Genomic DNA, 19,267 nt, shown 5'->3' on the forward strand with positions numbered 1-19,267 from the left:
TTTTAAAATATGGGGAAAAAGGAAAGAAAGAAAGATAGAAAGAAAAGAAAAGAAAGAAAAGAAAGAAAGAAAGAAAGCAAGAAAGAAAGAAGGAAAGAAAGAAAGAAAGAAAGAAAGAAAGAAAGAAGGAAAGAAAGAAAGAAAGAAAGCAAGAAAGAAAGAAGGAAAGAAAGAAAGAAAGAAAGATAGAAAGAAAGAAAGAAAGAAAAAGAAAGAGAGACAGACAGAAAAAAAGAAAGAAAGTCTCCCTTCCTGACCCAGAGGAAGGCAGGCAGGCAGAAAGGAAGGAAGGAGGGAAGGAAAGAAAAAGAAGGGAAGGAGAGAGAGAAAGAGAGAACAAATCATAACTGAGCTGGAAAATAAGCAAGAAGATTGGCAAGGAGGGGAGGCCCAACTCCAAGCAGCTACTCAAGTGTGTTCTTCCTCGGAGTACAGACAATCTACTAATTCAGAGGCTAACAAGGTAGGAACACAAGTGGCCTTGGGACAAGAACAAACCAAGCCCACCTTGCCCCTCTCTCCTTTCTCTGCTCCTCCTCTTCTTCATATATCAAGATTTGTGGCTATGATGGTGGCTTTTGCCCCCTAGATAAGCCTGAGACCTGCCCTACAAAGAATGTGATCTTCTCGCTTAGGAAGGGCTCTTGGTGTTTTGGTGTGGGGGCAATGGGGAAAGTACCTGAAGGAGAAGCAGAAGTGAAAGGGGAGTGGGGTGGAGGGAAGGCTGTCCTGTTCAAGAGAAAAACACACCAAACATTCCTTACCCTCCTGACCAAAGAAAGACATTCCTTATTTTAGCAATGGAGGAGCAGGGAATCGATGACCTGCTTGCTTGCCTGCACCATATTACCTAAAGTGACCAGAGCTGCTTCATATAGCTGTGCAGGTTGTGAACTGAACAACTCCTGGGTGCTACGTAAATGGGACCCTCCGGAATTGGGCTACTCATACCCATTTTTCCTTTAAAAAGAAAAGGCAAACAGAAAGATTATTTGTATCCAGGTGACAAAAGTGTTTAGAGAGAAAACTGACAATATCATCTTCCAAAGTGTGTATAAAAATGAGAAAAAAGGTACGTGAGTGTGTGTAGGCAGTTTGTATCAGTGGAAAAACACACTTCTGCCCTGTTTTCATCCACCTGTGGAGGAGAAAGAGAAAGGAGACAGGAATTTCTCTTCGCTGAAGTTTCTGGACTATGAAAAAGAGAGATGCCCCACCTCCAGTGGGTAGCCTTTAGTTTTAGAGACAAGGACCAGTCTTAAAATGTGCGAGGATAAGATCTGGAGGCAGACACTAGGGAAAAACTCTGGGGGGAAATGTGAGACGACTCCAAAGAGGATCTAGGGGAGGGGAGTGTGCTTGGGAACCAAGGCAAGAGGCCAGACCTTCCCAGAAAGGTCAGTGAGATGTTTCCAGTGGTGACATACTGTAGGACTATTGAGAATGAGTTGCCTGTTCTGCTGCAATGTAAACACCCCTCATTGTCCCCATCCTTTAGGAGAGCTGCTCACACAGATAACCTTTTGTAGCGATGAATCCAGGAGCAGGTGCCAACTTCCTTGTGTCAGTCTTCAAGGAACTGAGAAAATCAAGAACATCTGAAGGAAGTGAGATGCAAATGCACCTATCTTCTCTCTCAGGGGCCCACTTTCTTCCTCTTTCTCTAATAAGCCTCCATGCTTCATACTTACTATTTCCTCTGCTGGAAATCCACAGTTCCGCTTTCACCCACTTCAGGTCTTTGTTCCATTATTGCCTCCTCAGGGAGGCCTTCCCTCACCAGTCCATTTGGAATTGCAAACTACACACCCAACTCTTCCTCTCTCCCTTCTCTGCTTTATTTTCCTAGCATTTATCTTCTATTATATATTTTATGTTTTTTTTTTTTGTATTCTCTTCTCTTCCAGAATGCAAACTTCATAAGAGATTTTGTTCTTTTTTCTTCCTGCCGTATCCCACATATCAAGGCAATCCCAGAGATCCTGGCACATTAAGTAAATGTTGTTTGGATGAAGGAATGAATGGATGGAGATTATAGTCCAGGGCCAAAATTAGCTTCCTACACTTGGCAGATATCTCCTGGAGGGCACTACACTGAGCTGGGATGCAAACCATTCTTGGTTACCTCTCAAAAGGACAGAGTCCTTGGTTGCATCTGGGTTATGACAGTGACATCACTCTCCCATGCATACCAATTTGCTAGAGAAGGAATGTTGCTACAGTTGTAAAGCTGGTAATTGCAACTAACAATGTTTATTTTATCTGTTGGCTTCTTAGAGCCACTGTTACTGATAGAGTGGACAAATTATTGAGCTTTCATTTTCTATAATTTCTGGGAGGTATCAAAATCTAAGTGTGCTTACAGGATTGTGTCAAGCCTGATAGTCATACCATGCATGGTATCTCATTGTGAACTTCTACCCTAGGTGGTGAATCTAAACTTAGCAAGTAGCCTGACCCCAAGTTAAATATTTTGTCTTTAAGGCCTGCCATTCTCTCTGCCTGCCGTTCCCCTCCCGCTTGGAAACTCTTAAGCCATCTGCTGATTAGTTCTGTGGTTGCAGCTTGCAACACTCATTCCATTTCTTCTGGAGGCAACACTGATTTTCTTTTGGGAAGCTATCTGCCCCTACTCTTGGTCTTTGCGGTCAGATGTGGTTCATAACACTTCTGTTTGGGGATAGGGGTAGGCACATGACCCAGGCCCCACAGGCACACATAAGAATGTGTTCTTCTAACTACAGTGCTTGGGTCAGGGAACAGCACCTCATTCAAACTGGCAACATTTGTAATACAAGACACCCGCTGCCTTTTAGGGGTCCGCTTCCTTTCCCAACATTCACAAGACTGATGTTGGCAAACACGTATTGCTTTATTTAGTGTTTCTCTGGATTGCAGAAGTGTCAGCAGTGGGCTGAGACCCCCAGGAGGGAAGAGGCAGCTGGGCTGCCCCCAGGCCCTCTGAGGAGTGGCGGGTGGGGGGAAACAGCAGAAAGAGGTGATGCTCCTGCAGCTCCTCCCAAGGCCAGCCCCTTCCTCAGGTTCCCAGGACAGGTTGGGGATCAGGGCCCAGGAAAGGCCCTATATCCTTGAATTGGGGCCAAAATTATATGGGCAGGGTGTTTGTCATCCTAAGGCATGGACTCAGGCAGAAGTGCTCTTTCCACCTAGTGGCCCCCAAGGGTGATTGCTGGTCAGGGAGCCACATGCACCCTTAAGACATGAGCCTGTTTCACGGGGCCTCTGTCTCTGGAAGAGGCAGTGAAGTGTGCTGAGGACACGGCTGTCGTCTCGGTTTTTCCCCAACCTGCTGGATGAAGGGCAAGTCCCTTCCCCTTTTTGGGCCACAGTCTCCCACTCTGTCACACCAGGAGGCTGGACTAGATGATCTCTCTGTCTTCCAAATTCTATGGTCTAATACTCCTTCCCCTACTCCAGGATGCCCTCAGGCTGGGCTGATGGTGCTGAAAGGGCGTTTTTCAGGCAGGAAGAAGGGGGCCGGCAAGGATGGTTTTAGCCCCCAGGGGGAGGTCAGAGTAGGCTGCAAAGGGTACAGGTGGGCAGGTAGGCAGGCAAGATGCCAAGGGAACATGGGGACAGGGTGGCCTGGGCAGGGAAGAGGACACTAGGACCCAGACTGCCCAACCTCTGAGCTATATTCCCTGCCCTGCTGGAGTAAGGGAAAACACATCCTGTGTGTCTTGGGGTGGGAAAATGGCTTAAAAAAAAAAATAATTTCCTATGAAGCATCAAAAAATCTCAGAGATTTAAAAAACCCAGCAAAAATTCCCTTCTTTCAAATATTTGGCATTTGCAATGGGGCTGGCATGGTTGCCTCTGGCCCGTTTTCCTATTGCTGTGGCCCGGCCTGGCCCACTCCTGTGGCAGCTCCCTGATGCCCACTGCTCCCTCAAGAGAGGGGTGAGCAGGAGTCAGGAGTTTGTCGGTGGGCTTCGAGGTGTCCCTGGGTCCCTGTCTGGAAGCTCGAGTCTTTGGTAACTGAGAAGGGGAAGAGAGGATAAGCAAAGCAATGGGAGGTGGGAGAAGTCCAGTGGGGATCTTCATCACCGAGAGTTCAGCCGTGGGGCCACCTGTAGAAGCAAAGGGAGAAGTACAAGTAGTGAGCAAGAAGCAGACTGAGGTGCATCACATACTTGTCTTCACGGATTAGATACATGCAGTAGCAACCTGGTCCTGGAGACTCTGATCCTGCTTCCACAGGACTCCTGGCCCCAGCCAGAGTGGGCCTCTCCTACCCAGCACATCCCCAACCCCTCTAGGTCTTCCCCAACCCCCATGCTGCCCTCTTTATGACCTTTTACACTGTGCTGACTCAAATAGCCCCTTCTCTGGAGCCTCAATGGGCAACAGGAAGAAAGAGGCGGTATGGTACCCAAGCAGTGCCAAGGAAGCCTTGGCTACCAGATGCTCCACCCCAGACCAAGGCCATCAGCAGGGAAGCAGGTGTTGCCTGTCAGGTTCCACTTACCACAGCCAGGTGCCCATTCTTGGCCTTTGTAATGAGTAGCTCTGAGCCAGGTGTGAAGTCGATAATGCCATCTCTGCCAGGACCCCCTGCATATGTGATGCTGAAGGGAAGGGGGTTTGTGAAGACTGCCCATGTGTGTGTACACAGGGCCCCCTCACCACCTCTAGCTGCCTCACCTGCCCTGGTTGATGTTGATGTTGTTTGCACAGTCAGCGCTGAGGGCCGTCTTGGTCAGTGTCTCAATCACGTGGTCACTCTGCAGTACCACATCCCCCTGGGGGGGCCCAGAAAAGGGGAGGGGTCAGGCTCTGCCTAGAGCTAGGTAACCCACCCCCATCCTGCCTCCCAGTCCTCAAAAGGGTACCTTCTGCTTATTGTCCTCACGCTGCACATGAAGCACGAAGAGGCTATCGCTCAGGCTGCTAACAGAAATTCCTGAGAGGGAAGAACAAAAGTCAGGGATCAAAGGTCAGAGCAGGGTCCCTCCCTACGCAGCCCTGAACTCTGGCTCACCAGTCAGGTTGGCGTAATCAATCCTCTGTTTGACTTTGGCATCCTCCACGATGACCACAGCACTGGGTGTCAGCAGCAACTGCCGGGAACGAGGCTTGTATCCTTTGCGGTCGTATTTCACTACAGGCACTGCGTACTGGAGACAGAAGGTAGAGTGAGGGGCAGGTGAGGAGTTGAGCGGGTTTCAGCGATAACCCCCTCACCCTCTGCCCGGGCCCTGATGTCTTCATCCAGCCCTTGGGCAGCAGAACTGTGCTGGACTAAGGGCTGTAGGCAGGGTCTCACCTGGATAGGCTCAGTGCCTAGGGCTTGCAGCACTTTGGGGCTGATCTCGTCTGCACCTGCAATCCCGATGGGGGAGAAAGAAGTCAGAGGAGAAGGGAATAAGATGGTAATGGGAGGGTTTGAGCGTTGAAAAGTAAGGGGCTCACCAAGCCGTGTGCTGATAAAGAGCCTGGGGACACTCTGGGGGTAATTATCCTTCTTGCCCTTGAAGATCTCACTAGCCACAGCTTTCTGATGCAGCTGAGGAGACAAGGGCAGGGAGGAGGGGTGTCAGAGGGTGAAGATCATCATGGTGGGGGGAAGGCCAACCTCAAGCTAAGACAGCCTCCCTCACCCTCTCTCTGGCCCCAACACCAGGAGGCTGAGCCCTGCCATCAACACTCCTATCAGCCCCTCCTCTACCTTACCCCCTGTTCCACCAAGGCAAAGTGCTCCCTGGAAGGGTCATGACATCATTGTTAGGGTCCAGGCTTAATTTGGGAGATAATTCCTCTCATATCAGGCCCTGGAGCCCCCAAGGTTCGTCTTAGACATGGGATCTTGAAGTTGGCTGATTGCTAATACTTAAAACTAGTACAGGTTATCTGAGCTGGGTGGGTCCTTTGGCATCACTCAATATTGAGTTGGCAAATACAAGGCACGTTGGCCACCAATGTCTGTCTCCAGAACCATGGCAGACATTATCAATCAGACTATAGCTGCAGCCTTTCAACACAGGGCTCTGGGCAGCCTCTACCAGTCTAGTGGAGTTTGCCCAGAAGGACCCACAATTTACTCCGGCCTCCACTTCATATATGAGGCCAAAGAGGGGCTGGCATTTTTCAAGTGGTGCCCACTGCTCCCCTGGCCCCACTGGCTAGTCCACGCTTGCCTCCTCGCTCTCCATACCTGCTGCTTCCACTCAGGGCTGATACTCCGGCAGTACTTCCACACCATGTTCTTCATGCATAGCTCCCGCAGAAGTTCCGAGGCCTGTGGGCATGAGTGAGGTCAGGGCACCTAGATAGCCTAGCTCCCTTCCCTCTGAGGACAACAGGCATATGTCTGCCACCAGTCTTTGGCCTAAGCAAAACCCTCTCATCCTGTACAACCCTTCCATTCTAGAATCGTTTTTCTCAAAAGAACTCATCCTCCACAGTCCAGTTCCAGTTTCTCTCCTTTGGGGAGCCCTCCTGACTGGTCCTATGGCCGCATAATTATCGGGCCCCTCAACTGAGTGCTTTGAAGCTCCCTAAGTCAGTAGGGAGGGTCCACAGACCTCACGCAGGGCAGGTGGGGGCACGGGCCAGGAAGTGTCCAAGACATTCCGGGGCAGCTGCCGTCGCAGGTTGAGCAAAAAAGAAGTGCGCACGTGGTCCAGGAAGAAGGCGTTCTCAGGGCAGCGGGGTGCATGGCGCAGGATGAAGCCTCGGATGAGCCTGGGGGAAGGGGGCCCGGCAGAGACAGGGGTGAGAAGTCTGTCTCCTATACACGCTCTGCTCTGCACCCCCTCATAGCACCCCAATGCTCACCGCCGGATCGTCTGTGCCGCCCACTTCCTCTTGGCAGCCTTCCTCCGTCCCAGCGTTCCCCTCCACCACGACTGGATGCAGATGGCTACAGAGACCACAGATTGCTGACCTCTATTGCTTTACCATGGTGGCCCACCCTAACCCCAGACCCTGGCCCTCCTGAAGACCCCTGGGCCAACAAACCTGATCGTTTTACCCTGAGGAATTTCTGCCGCCAGTGAAAGCCCCTCCAGGAGGCCTGGATCTTTGTGGCTGTGGTTGGAAAAGAAAGTCAATTGGCCAGAGCTCAGGGGAACTAGCTGGGGGCCTGGCTGTCAGAGCTCACTGACTGGCACGAATGAGGGAGTGGTTAAAAGAGTTATTGACTGGGAGGATAAATAAGTGAAGGAGGGAACAAAGGAATGTGGGAACATGCTCAGAGTTTGTATCCAGAGGCATGTGGGTACTGGGGCTGGAGCTGCTGAGGAGGAAGGCAGCTGAATGTGGGCAAGGTGGACTTCCTGCAGAAGGAGCCCAAATGTGGTGAATTGTTTCCTGCTGCCCAGAACAGACCCCACTGGGACAGGAAGGGTGGGGCCTCTCTCTCACCCAGGCTCTGCCGCCGGACCTCCAGGGCATCCTCTGTGGCAAACAGGGTCTTGGGGAAGCGGATGAAGATCTTGGTCCTGGGAGGGCAGCAGTGATCAGCTCCTGGTCACTATCCCCATGCCCTCCCCCACCCACCAGACCCCAGGCGCAATATCACTCACCTGCCCATCTTGTACTCTTCTGGCTTGTAGCCGAGGTGCCTGACCAGCACAGCCACTCCATCCTGGGGCCGTCCTGCCCATGTGGGCCATGTCTCTGGGCACAGCGACTTGTACCTGGGAACAAAATTGTACCCAGGTTCCACCCCAGCCAGCTCTCTTCCCTGGGGACACAAATGAGCCTTCCAGGGCACCTGCTGGATGCTCCCACTGACTAGAAGCTCACAGAAAGCCTGGGAGGTTGCTGTTACCTCCATTTTAAAGATGAGGCAACTGAGGTATTCTCTTCTGCCCAAGGCCATGGGGCAGGAAAGTAGCAGAGATGGAATTCACACCTCATTGAATCCTCTGTCCTCATAGGCTTTTACCATCTCTCCTGGTGAAAGGCATGTGTATGCCTGCCTTATCGACCCCTGCCCGGGTACTCCATGAGGGCAGGGACTTTGGGGACTAGGGTTCTCTTTACCAAGCTTGACATTAGGCCTACAACATGGAGGGGCCCCTGGTGTGGGTCTCACAGAAGCTCAGAGCTTCAGCTTCATGTCTCTGAAATGGAGCTGAGAATCTTTGTCCTCCCTTCCAAGACCTCGGAGGCTCCCACCCTCCTGCCCTCTTTCTCAGCCACAGAGCCAGGCTCCGCCCCCACCTCTGCAGGAAAGCCTCATATTTGCGGCGATAGGCAAAACCGGCTCTGCGCACACGCAGGTTCTCCATCAGTCCCAGGTACTTCACCTGGTGCCGGATCAGCACCTCATCAAAGCGGCCTGGGACAGGGGTAACAGGGTGGTTAGCGGGCTTGCACTGATAGATGGCTAGCCGCCCTTGCCAAGGCCTAGCCCCACAGGCCCATGGGCAGGAAGAGCCTACCGGGCTGTTTGGCATCATTGGGCTTGATGCAGCGGATGTAAGCAGGCTCCTTAGACTGAAGTATCTCTACTAGCTGCAGGAGGCTCATCTTGAACTGGGTGGCGACCTGGTGAGCCAAGGTGAATGGAAAGTTGGCCTGAGTTGGGCTGAGGTCACTGATGCCTGGTGCAGCCCCTCCGTGGGGCAGAGCAGCACCAGTTCCCACAACTACATCCACCCCTCATCCCCACCCTTACTTCCTCCCTCCATCCTCCCTCACAATAGAGGAGGGGGCCAGACTACGCCCACCTGCATCACTGTGGTTGGTCTAGAGACAGCAGTTTAGGAAACTCACTCAGATCTAAAAATCCTGCTCAGGTCTCCACATCTCAATCCCATACCTCCTTTTGGCAAATCACTCTTTCTCTTTCTAGAATTTCAGGGCCACATTCCTATACAATGTGTCCTATGCCTATGAGTTCAACCATTATCCATGTGCACTGCCCTGCAGGACCTTCAAGGTTCTCAGGCCTGTGGGAGAAGTAGACTCCTCAACAATGACCTGCAATCCACTGTGGTCCCATTAATGACACGGGTGTATGCTGGAGGGTTTTGGCAGCGCCAAGAAGTGGCAACTAATCCAGTCAGTGAGTAGGGGGCATCAGGACAGACCTTCTGGACATGACCCATTGGCTGAGATTTAAAAGATATGTAGGAGACAAGATAAATGAATAAATGAATGGTATGTAGGAGAGCCAGAAGGAAGAGAGGAGAAAAGGGTATTCCTGGCAGGGGGCAGCCTAAGCAAAGGCCTCATGTACATAGGGAGCTACAAGCTGTGCATAGATCCAGGTGGAGAGTAGAAAAAGAGGGTTAGAGTGGCAGGCAGAAGCAGTATCATGGCAGGACTCGAGTCACATTAGGGAGCCATGGAGGAATTTAGAGTGAGGGAATAATAGAAACAGATCTGCATTTTAGAATATTTCTATAGCGGGCATGTGGACGATGGTTGGTAAGGGCAGATGGGGAGCCAGGAAACCAGGCTGGCTGGAGGCTGGCTGGCTCAGAGGAGAGCTAACAAGAACTGAACTGGAGTAGTGGTTATGGGGAAGAGGCTGAGAGGAAGAAGTTGGGAAGTATTCAGGCAGCAGAAATAGGCAAGAGCTAGTGGCTGCTTGGATAAGGGATGGGAGACTGAGGTTAGGGATGCTATCCAGGTTTCTGGCCTGTGGAACTGGGCGGAGGGTGACCCCTGTCCTGAAATAGGGACACAGAAGGAGCAGGCCTGGGGGACTAGGCAATCCAGGGCCCATTACAGACCAGTGGAGTCTGGGGTGTCTGGGGGCCACTTGGAGGACATCACTGGATACGTGAATCTAGACTTGCTAGAGAGGCCTGGGAATAATGGATTCACAGGTGTATTTACAGGGGGATACTGAGGCCAGAGGACGAGTGTTGGAGTGTGGGTCGGGGAGCAGAGGGCACGGTCCCAGGGAGTCAGATCCTGGGCAACACACTGCCTCCATGCCCTCCCTGCCAAATATGCCTCAGCCTGCAGCACTCTAGCCTCTCCCTCCCTACTGCCCTTGCTCTTCCTGGGGCTGCCTTGGCCCTCCTGCCAAGTCCAATAGCCACACCTCCGTCTTCAGCTCACTGGAGCTCTCTCTACATTTGGCACCACTGGCCACACCTGCCTTTCCCTGCTTCTGTCCTCGATAATGTCACTCTCCTGTTCTTTTTTTCTGGTCTGTGTGTGTGTGTCTGTGTGTATGTGTGTGTTGGGCCCTCTTGCTGCCTACAGTGCTCTCCCATTGCCTACGGTGTCCTTCCATAGGTCCATCTGACATGCACCTACTCATTCCCACGTTATCACAAATGTTTCCTCCTCCAGGAAGCCTTCCCTGATCCCCTCACCCCTTTTACTCCCTCAGGCAGTTTGCTACTCTCTATTCTAAGTCTCCAAAGCATCCTGTACATATTTCTATCAGAGCACTTATACATTTCTGTATCCTAAGTGCCTGTCAATATTTGCTACAAATGTCTGTTCAGTGGATGAATGTACACAAGTGCCCGCAGAGTGAGGTATATATGTATACACACAGGAATACATATATACATATATATATGGATGCCCACACAGACATAAGTATACGCACAGGCACACACAGAAGTAGGCACAGGTGTACCAACAGGCAGCCTCCTAGACACATGCAGATGTGCATACTGGCACCAACAAACACACAAGCTCACATGCACATGGCCAACTCCCAGGTTCATGCAGGCACTTGTCCATGCGTGCATGCACACACACGCCCCCTTGGGTCCCATAGCCTCCACACCGTCTCTGGGCGCTTCTTGTCACTGAGCTCACTCCGGTCGAAGCACTGGCTCATAATGGGATTATCCGAGCTGCACATGGTCTGTGAGGGTAGAGTAGGGGGTCAAGGTGGCAGTACAGGGAAAGGTAGGGGAGATTTCTGGGGCAAAGATCATTTGGGGCCTAACCTGGAGCCCTCCCCCCAGTCCTCCTCACCTCCTTCAGGTTCCGGAAGAGAAGGTCATTGTTTTTATCCAGAAATCCTGGGAGGAGAGAGCAGATGTGAGGTGAGGAAGAGCCCCTTTCCCTGCCCACTGTGGAGACCTAGCCCAAGGATCTTCACCTGTCACACTGTAGGTCACTTCTCCAGCATAGTGCAGAAGGCGGAACTCTCCCCGGCCCAGAGATTTCCTGGTCCGTTGGTCAGCCAGCTTGTGCCTGGGGGTGACAGGGAGAGGAAGCTACAGTTGCATGACAGTGGCTGTTACATGACTGCTCAGTGGTTGAGCGCTGTCCACTACATTTTAAGAATGAAGTCTGCCCCCCAAGAGATTACTTAAGTCTTAAGCACGTTTATAATCTTTAGCCCATTTTCTACTTTTAAGAACTATTCTAAGCAACTGACATAGGCAGAGACATAGGCAGAGATTTAAGGAACAAAGATGTTTGTGGCAGCCTTGTTATCCAGCAGAAACTGGGAGTGGGGCCAGGGGTCCCCAGAGGCTGGGTGAGAGCAGTGGGTATCTGTGAGTTAAGAGCCATTGGAGGAAGCGTTTTAAGGAAATTTTTCTGTTTGATGATATAGGAAAATACTCAAGATATAACATTATCCCGAGCCTTATACAGTAAGTTTTCACTTAACATCAACAGGTTCTGGACTTTAATGACACCAGTTTTATCATAGGTTAATTGATATAAACAAGAGTTAAGTGCCTACAGCATCTCATCAACGTTATAACAATACGATGTTGAATGAAACGAAGTTATTCGAGGACCTGCTGTACACAGTAAGTTCTCAACTCTGAAAAAAATGTATAGAAAAAGACAGGAAGGAAATGCTTTGAATTGTTAACAGTGATGACCTACGGGTGACAGAGTTACAGTGGCTTTTGCGCACATTCCAGTTTTTCTTTAATGAGCAACATTATTTTTACAATCAGGAAAAGGGTTTTTCTCCCCACTTCTTTAATCACCCCTCCCCCCACCCCCGCCCCGCTGCCCACTTCCACCCCTGACCTATGGATATTGTTGTTTCCCCATTAAGAACTAGATCTCTAAAGGCAGGGTATCTCCTCCCACATGCTTAGGCATGCACCTGGGGCTGCCCTGGGGCATTCGGGAGGCCTGGCATACCGGGGCTTGGTCTGTGGCTCCATCTGGGGCACGAACCTACCTGGGGCATGAACCCAGGATCTTCTGCATGTAAAGCAGATGTGCTAACCACTACACTATGGAGCCGCCTCCAGGAAAAGGGTTTTAATGTACTATTAAGCAAAAATGCTCAGGATGTTTGCATTCACAGCCCTGGGACTTACTATTTCCTGCTCTGCAACTTACTAGATGTGTGACAGATAACCTTGGACAAATGACTTCTCTTTGAGACTCAGTAAAAAGGAGATAGCACCATAAATACCTTCCTCAGAGGCTGCTTCTGGTTAGAGATGAGGTGCACAAAATACGCATGACAGAGCTGGGACACAGGGGTTTGTTTCCTTTCTCCCTTGCCCCACTTTAGGGGATGCCTTAAATAAAAAGCCATTTCCAAATAAGGAAGTTGAAAAATCTTAACAAGTTTCATTCTCAAAAAAGAACAAGGAGAAAGCCATGCTCCTAGCTTTTTCCTTTGTGGATGTACCATGAGCTGCGGCTTTGTGTGCCTGTCCTTAACTTAGTACCTCCCCTGGTCACCTCCTGGTGGCTGGTGTTTTATGATTGCAGGGGGATCCCAGGATTCCACAGGCTCTGCCCCAAAAGGGCTCTTGCCTGCAAGTGAGCCCTGCAGCCCCACTCACGTCAGGAAGTGTGGATGGTGCTTGACTGTGTCCTCCAACTTCTCCAGGAAGGTCAAATCCGTGGCCTCCCCAGGGCGCAGACACTCTTCGTCCTGGGAGGTATGACAGAGAGTGATGGAAGTATTGGGGGAGGGGTGGAGAGCACAGGAGATTTAGGGGCACCATGGTGGGAGGCACAGACTCGTGAGAAAGGGACAAATCATAGGGACCTCCTACAAACAGCTTCCAGACCCAGCTAGCACCTCACCTCACCCTTCATGCACAGCCCTGCCCTGTCCCTGCTCAGCCCCAAACTCTGGCCCTCTTTGGACAGGCCAAGACAAAGCCTCCCCACATGAGGCTTTGGAGGAACAGAGGACTCACCAAAATGGAGATGATGCCCTTGAACTTCTCCTCTACTAGATCACAGATGATCTTGTTGTTGAAATACTGAACGGGCTCCCACTGAGGGGTAGAGAAAAGGAAGGGACTCATCATGGGGTCCTAGTGCCTCTCCTGGGGGGACTGAAGCCTACTGAAGCCTGGTCTCTCTATGGCATGTGGGGACACTTGCAGGCCTGTACTCACCGCGATGCCCTCTGCCTCATATTCCTCCTGCTCTGACTTAAGGGTGAGCTCAATGAAGAGCTGCTGCAGCTTCTCGTTGCAGTAATTGATGCAGAACTGTTCAAAGCTGTGAAAGAAGCAGAAAAGGCCATGGTGGCTCAAAGGGGAACAGGACCAGGAGCAAGAAAGAGATGGGTGAGGCCCCTGAGCAGCTAAGGAAAGAAACACCAAGCATGACTCAGGATGGTTAGGAGAGTCACTGGCATGAGAAAAGCAGGGGGACAGAGGAGAGGGACCAGGACAGGGAGACAGAAGAAGAGACAGGAAGGGAGAAGAGGGGTGCTGACCTGTTGTGCTGAAACACTTCGAAGCCATAAATGTCCAGGAGCCCAAGGACTGTGGTGCTCCGCCAGCTGGGGCTGTCAGCGTCCTAGGGCCAGTCATTCAACCGAAAGCATGGGTCCCCAAGTCTGCCAGGCCCCAGCTCCCAGCCCCAGCTTCCCTGGACTGCCCTCCTTGATGCCTTGGGAACAGCCTGCACCATGCCCTTACCTTGGAGGCCAGCGACCTATTGATCTTCCCGACCAGCCAGGTAAAAGTGCGACTGTACACGGCCTTGGCAAGAGCATCTCGCGCATATGCAGCCTGTTCCAGGTTCAGAGGGCTCAGGAGCTGCAAACACAGCATGAGACAATGAGGTGGATACCGAAGACCCCTTCCCATGCCCCTCCCCTTTGGGCTCATACTGAAGTCCAGGGAAACTATGACTACTCTGTCCTTCCTGCTGGGTGTGTGTGTGGGAGTACCAGGGGGAGGACACGAGGCCACACCAGAGGGAAGGTGGCATAGGGACAAGAGGCCTCATTCCTAGAGGTGGGAGTCTTGGTTCTAGTTTGATTCCATTACCCTCTTCCTGTGTGACCTTGGCCAGCTCCCTGTGCCACCCTGAGCCGCCTGCCTATGTCCTTCCAGCATTCTGAGAAGACCAGCTGAGCAGACCGGGGAAGATGATGGGAGTTGGGGCTGCCCTGGAACACCTGTACCCTTCACCTCACCTCTTGAGGCACAGGCTTGGCCTCACCTCCTCTCCCTTGGCGATGATCTTCCTATGTGTCAGGGCTTCCCGCAATGTTGAGCCATCTACACCAAGGAGCTGTCAAGGGAGGGGAGCAATGGTGAGAGTGCTCTCCCCCTTGCCCAGCTGCTCTGCCTTCGCCCTCTGCTCACCCTGCTCACCCTGGTCAGATACTTGAGCTGGTTCTCGGTGGTGACCTGGGCATTACTTTCTTCATTGGCAGCAAAGTGGATGTTGCCCAAATGCAGGACACTGGCTACAATGCTTAGCAGATCCTGGGGTACAGGCAGGGGCAGATGGGGGTCACAAGAGGGGCTGAGAGCTCCATGAGGGCGATGAGGAATGGTCAGATGGAGGAGGGACTAAGGAGTAAAGTATCTGAGAGGAGAAGGGAGATCTAAGCGGAAATGGGTTGTAAAAGTAGATCAAGAATTTCAGGGTGTGACAGGAAGAAAGGGAGGGTCCTCAGTAGAGGTCTCACCTCCACTTCATCCTCAGTGAAGTTGATGACCATCAGAGCCTTCCTGACGACCTTCCAGTCACTTTTGTCATTGATGGAGGAGACTTTAGCACACTGGCCCTGTAGGAGGAGCAAAGCTGGGTACCAGTCTTGGTGCTGTGCTCCTTGGGTGGTATCTGCCCTGCCCACCAGCTACTCACCTTCACCAGGTACAGGTAGCTCTGGGGGTTACGTTCTAAGCCCAGCCTGCGCAGGGTCTCCTCCTCGCCCCCCTCCAGGAGCTGGTAGAAAATGTGGAAGTTCCTTTCCCCATGATTCTGGTGGACCACACGAGACTTCTCCAGAAGGTAACTGAGGATGTGGCCACCCACGGGGGCGCCCTGTGGGCAGGACAGGATGTGGTCACTGCTCAGGGAGATTGGGGAATGGGGCCTATCTTTCTCTCCCCTGCACTCCTGGGTTCTAATTCCAGGTCTGCCACTAGCTGCATGGGCTCAAGTCTCAATTTTTTTTCAGCTAAGAAAGGAAGAAATTCAACCCTATCAACTTGGCAGCTCCACTTGGATGTCCAACAAGCATCTCAAACTCAAAAGGCCTGAAACTGAACTCCTAATCTCCACAGACTAGCTACACTGAATGTCTTCCATCTTGGTCAGTGGTTACTCCGTCTTAGGTATTTAGACTAAGAAGTCTGCAGTCCTCCTGGAAGCCTCCTTTTTTCCCACGCCTCACATTCAGACAGCCAATCCTGCTGCCTTAATCTTCAAAACCTCCAGAATTCAACTACTGCTCACCACCTCCACTGCTACCACACTGGTCCCAGCCACTGTCGTATGTCACCATGAGTATTACAGTAGCTTCCTAACTGGTTCCCCTGCTCGGCCTGGTTCTTCAACCATCTATTCTCAGTAAAACAACCAGAATAATCTTTTTAGGAGGAAAGTCAGATCAAGACACACTTGTGTTCCAAATCCTCTGATGGCTCCCTTCCACTCAGTTTAAAAAATAAAAGTTATTACTAAGACCCTCGAGAGCCTGCACTGTTCAGTCTCTTCTCCTATTCTTTGACCCTCTCATTCTCATCTCCAGATGCTCTGGTTTCCTTGCTTTAACACGCCAAACACCCTCTCACCCCAGGGCCTTTGCACTGACTATTCCTTTTACCTGGACTCTCTCCCCCAGGTATCTGCACAGCTTGCTCTTCTGTCTACATCAAGCCTTTACCAAAATGCCACCTCAGTGAAGCTTATCCTAACTACCTTCTTTAAAACAGCAACTAGTCTATGGCCATGCCACCTTGAACAAGCCCGATCCCGTCTGAAGCTAATCAGGGTCAGGCCTGGTTAGTACTTGGATGGGAGATCACCTAGGAAGACCAGGTGCTGTAGGCGTAAAAAATAAAAAATAAGGGATTGTAAGCTGACAAAGTCCTTGCAGTCTGTGAGGTCAACCAAGGGTTGCCTTGCCTTAAAAAAATAATAATAAAATAAAATAAAACAACTGCCTCCACTTCTTACCTCATTTTATTTTTTTGCCATGGCACTTGTCACCGACACTACATTTTTCCGTTTATCGTCTATCCCCACCAAAGGCAGGATTTTTGTCTGTTTTGTTTCACTGACATAGCGCCAGCACCTGGAATAGTACCTAGCACATAGCAGGTGCTCAATAAATATTTACTGGTGCCAAGGACCTGGCCAGTATGTACCTACTGAATAAGAATCCCACCCCCGGCCCTGACACACCCCCAGGTACCTTGAAGTCAAACTGCACGTCCATGTACTTCCCAAATCTGCTGGAGTTATCGTTCCGGAGGGTCTTGGCGTTTCCGAAGGCCTAGGAGCGGATGGGGTATGAGGGATGCCGGCCTTCTCTCTGTTCCCCTCCCTCTCCTCAGACGCTGATGGCCTCTCACCTCCAGCACTGGGTTGCTCTGCAGTAGCCGGTCTCGAACAGCACCCCCCCGCTCAGGGGCTGGGCAGGTCTCAGCATAGAACTGCAGGAGCCGCTTGGTGGCTTCCGTCTTGCCTGCCCCGCTCTCCCCAGAGATCATCACTGCCTGGTCCCGGCGTTCCGTACGTAGTGCCCGATACACGGTATCGGCCACCGCGAACCTGGGACAGCGGCTCATTAGGGGCTCAGGGGTAGGGGGCTGAGCAGCTGTAGGTGATGGGTGTCCCACAGGAAAGGTTGGGGGGACCACTCCTGTATCTGGTCGAAGTTCACTTGTGGGTGGGAGCTGCATGTACCTCTGAGGACAGGGACTTGGGGACCCTCAAGGGTAAGGTGAAGCGAGATCCTTCACAGTTGAGGATGGGTCACTTTCAGATAGGAGATGGAAAGCATCACTCCTGAGTGGGGGTGCTGTAGGTCATTCAGGTGGAGGTTGGGATCACTCATAGGTAGGGCTGAAAGGTCCCTTAGAGGTAGGGGTCAGAGGGTTGCTAAGGTTGGAAGCCAAGCCACATAGAGTTGAGGAATAAGTCATGAGTATGAGTTGGAGTGGGGGCTGGGGAGGGTCTGCCCAGATGGAGTTGAGTGATTCACCTTGGGTGGGGAGTGGGGTCACTCAAGGGTGAGGGATTGTGGGATTCCTCACAGATGTGAATAGTGATTCATCCAAAGTGGGAGGTCAGGGGTTATTTTAGAGTCAGATGGGGTCATCTCAGATGGGGATGGGGAGTGTCACTCACAGATGGGGTGGCACTTCATAGAAGCTGACGCCACGGTAACGCTCCATGTGCTGCCGGCTGTAGATCTGGAGGTCCCGGTAGGGGTTGACAGAGACCAGGACTGGGCCAATGTAGGTCTGGGGGGATCAGAAGAGGAGAGTCAGAATTTCCTCCCAGAGGCCCCTGACCCCTCTTTTCCCCTCCCTTCAGCCCTGCCTCTGTTCCCTCCCCAGCACCCTACCCCCGCCACCCCCCGCCACTGTTTTCCCACTTGAGCCTCACGTAAATGAGGTTCTCCCGGAACCGTCGCCGCAAGTTCTCAATGAAGGCTGCCTCACTGGTAAAGTTCTCCAGCAGCACAAAATCCTGTACCCCTACTCGGTCACGGGCGGTCAGTGCACTCTCCATGGTCACCCTTACCCCGTCACTGCCCAGGGCCTGTTGAAATGGGCCACGGGAGAGGGTCAGGGCCAGCAGGGTAAGGTAAGGGCACTTCTCCCCCTCCACCACAGTCTGCAGGATTGAAAGGGCAACCTGGGGCAGGTGGACACAGGAGATCTGGATGCAGGACACAGAACATCCAGAAGACAGACAATGTACATTGGGCCTGGATCACAGGAAGCTGGTACATGGAACACTGAGGACACTGGTCACACAGAACAAAGCCCTCAAGGGGCACATGGGACTCGGACACAGGACACTGGAGCATAAAGGACTTACAGGACATGGGAGCAAAGCCACCGAATCCAGGGAGGTGCTAGTTTTGTGTAGAGAAAGGGGGGGTCATGAGACGGAACTCCTGGAAAAAAGCTCTGTTGACTTTGGACAAATCCCCTCCTCTTTCAGGGTTGCTTCCGCCTCAAGGAGGAGGAGTTGAATTAGACCAGGTGACTTTAGGTCACTTAGCTCTGAGCCACGTGTGACAGGTGTTTTGGAGGACAAATGGCTCAGAGTGAATTCTGCTGGCAGGCTGGGGCCATCTCTCCTAACCCTATCCACCAAAATCTCCAGGGGGAGAGTGCCTAGGGACCAAGCAAGAGGCCACCCTCAGGCCATAGGGGAGGGATCTCTCAGAGGGCCTTCCTTCCCAGCAGCTAGACTCGATAGGGGGAACCTCCCTCCTATAGCTGGGCCACGCCCTCCTCTTCAGCTGCCAGGCTCCCCAGACACCTTCCTCCACTGAGAGCCCTGAGGGCTCTCAAAGGGGTGGGGGTTTTACCAGGGAAAGCCCAGCTACCTTCCAGGCCCACCAGAGAGGGACAGGCTCAACGAGACTTCCACCCCGCCCCATACTCTTCAAAAGAGGTCTGGATGCTCTAGAAAATTGACACCAAGAGTGTCAAGGGTCAGAGAAGAGAAAGGTGGCAGTGGTGGGAGGGAGGTATAGATCCCAAAGAGGTTCCCAGGTCTTTTCCAACCACAGACCGCCCAGATCTCTGGCCCGGGGCTCCCCTCCTGGTCTGACCAGGGGCCTGCCTCTCCCTGGCCTGTCCCTCATTACCCCCCATTCCATCCTGTCCTGAAGCTGCTGGCAAATCCGGCCGAAGCTCCCGCCCCCCACGCCCTCTGGGTGATGGGTCTCTGAGCTCAGTCTTCCCCAAAAGCTACTTGACGCGCCCCAGGTCAGCGCGCCCCGCGGCCCTCCCCGCCTCGGCCTCCTCCCTCTGCAACTTTCCGGGACGTTTTTCCACCCGAAATTTCTGGGCCGCGCCCGCTTCCTGGCGGGGCCAAGGCGGCGCTGCCAGGCAGGGCGGGACGCCCGGGACCCCCCGCCCTGCCCCCACCTCCCTCCCCG

The 19,267-nt window shown here is 52.3% G+C and overlaps 1 protein-coding gene across 3 annotated transcripts in view; it reads right to left on the bottom strand.

The window, feature by feature from the left end:
- Positions 1-2,848: 2,848 nt before the first annotated feature.
- MYO1C (myosin IC) overlaps positions 2,849-19,267 on the bottom strand; it is a 22,217-nt gene continuing 5,798 nt past the window's right edge. For 2 of the 3 annotated variants that reach the window (XM_006925059.3, XM_006925058.3), the window contains exons 2-32: positions 17,755-17,910; positions 17,494-17,609; positions 16,716-16,914; positions 16,556-16,636; positions 15,001-15,180; positions 14,822-14,920; positions 14,502-14,615; positions 14,347-14,418; positions 13,818-13,937; positions 13,613-13,695; positions 13,287-13,392; positions 13,083-13,163; positions 12,720-12,811; positions 11,051-11,145; positions 10,924-10,970; positions 10,730-10,810; positions 8,412-8,517; positions 8,191-8,308; positions 7,548-7,661; positions 7,387-7,463; positions 6,982-7,050; positions 6,799-6,883; positions 6,546-6,705; positions 6,176-6,259; positions 5,434-5,527; positions 5,288-5,343; positions 5,003-5,138; positions 4,854-4,924; positions 4,666-4,763; positions 4,490-4,589; positions 2,849-4,091 (exon numbers count right to left, since the gene is read on the bottom strand). In XM_006925059.3, coding sequence (XP_006925121.1) covers positions 4,065-4,091; positions 4,490-4,589; positions 4,666-4,763; positions 4,854-4,924; positions 5,003-5,138; positions 5,288-5,343; positions 5,434-5,527; positions 6,176-6,259; positions 6,546-6,705; positions 6,799-6,883; positions 6,982-7,050; positions 7,387-7,463; positions 7,548-7,661; positions 8,191-8,308; positions 8,412-8,517; positions 10,730-10,810; positions 10,924-10,970; positions 11,051-11,145; positions 12,720-12,811; positions 13,083-13,163; positions 13,287-13,392; positions 13,613-13,695; positions 13,818-13,937; positions 14,347-14,418; positions 14,502-14,615; positions 14,822-14,920; positions 15,001-15,180; positions 16,556-16,636; positions 16,716-16,914; positions 17,494-17,609; positions 17,755-17,910 — 3,117 coding nt within the window. In that variant the 3' untranslated portion in view covers positions 2,849-4,064. Of the gene's footprint in view, positions 4,092-4,489; positions 4,590-4,665; positions 4,764-4,853; positions 4,925-5,002; positions 5,139-5,287; positions 5,344-5,433; positions 5,528-6,175; positions 6,260-6,545; positions 6,706-6,798; positions 6,884-6,981; positions 7,051-7,386; positions 7,464-7,547; positions 7,662-8,190; positions 8,309-8,411; positions 8,518-10,729; positions 10,811-10,923; positions 10,971-11,050; positions 11,146-12,719; positions 12,812-13,082; positions 13,164-13,286; positions 13,393-13,612; positions 13,696-13,817; positions 13,938-14,346; positions 14,419-14,501; positions 14,616-14,821; positions 14,921-15,000; positions 15,181-16,555; positions 16,637-16,715; positions 16,915-17,493; positions 17,610-17,754; positions 17,911-18,192; positions 18,916-19,267 lie in introns of those variants that run through there. The other variant, XM_015599142.2, reaches the window with a different exon arrangement.

This window comes from Pteropus alecto, unplaced genomic scaffold (assembly GCF_000325575.1).
Source record: "Pteropus alecto unplaced genomic scaffold, ASM32557v1 scaffold98, whole genome shotgun sequence".
Lineage (NCBI taxonomy): Eukaryota > Metazoa > Chordata > Mammalia > Chiroptera > Pteropodidae > Pteropus > Pteropus alecto.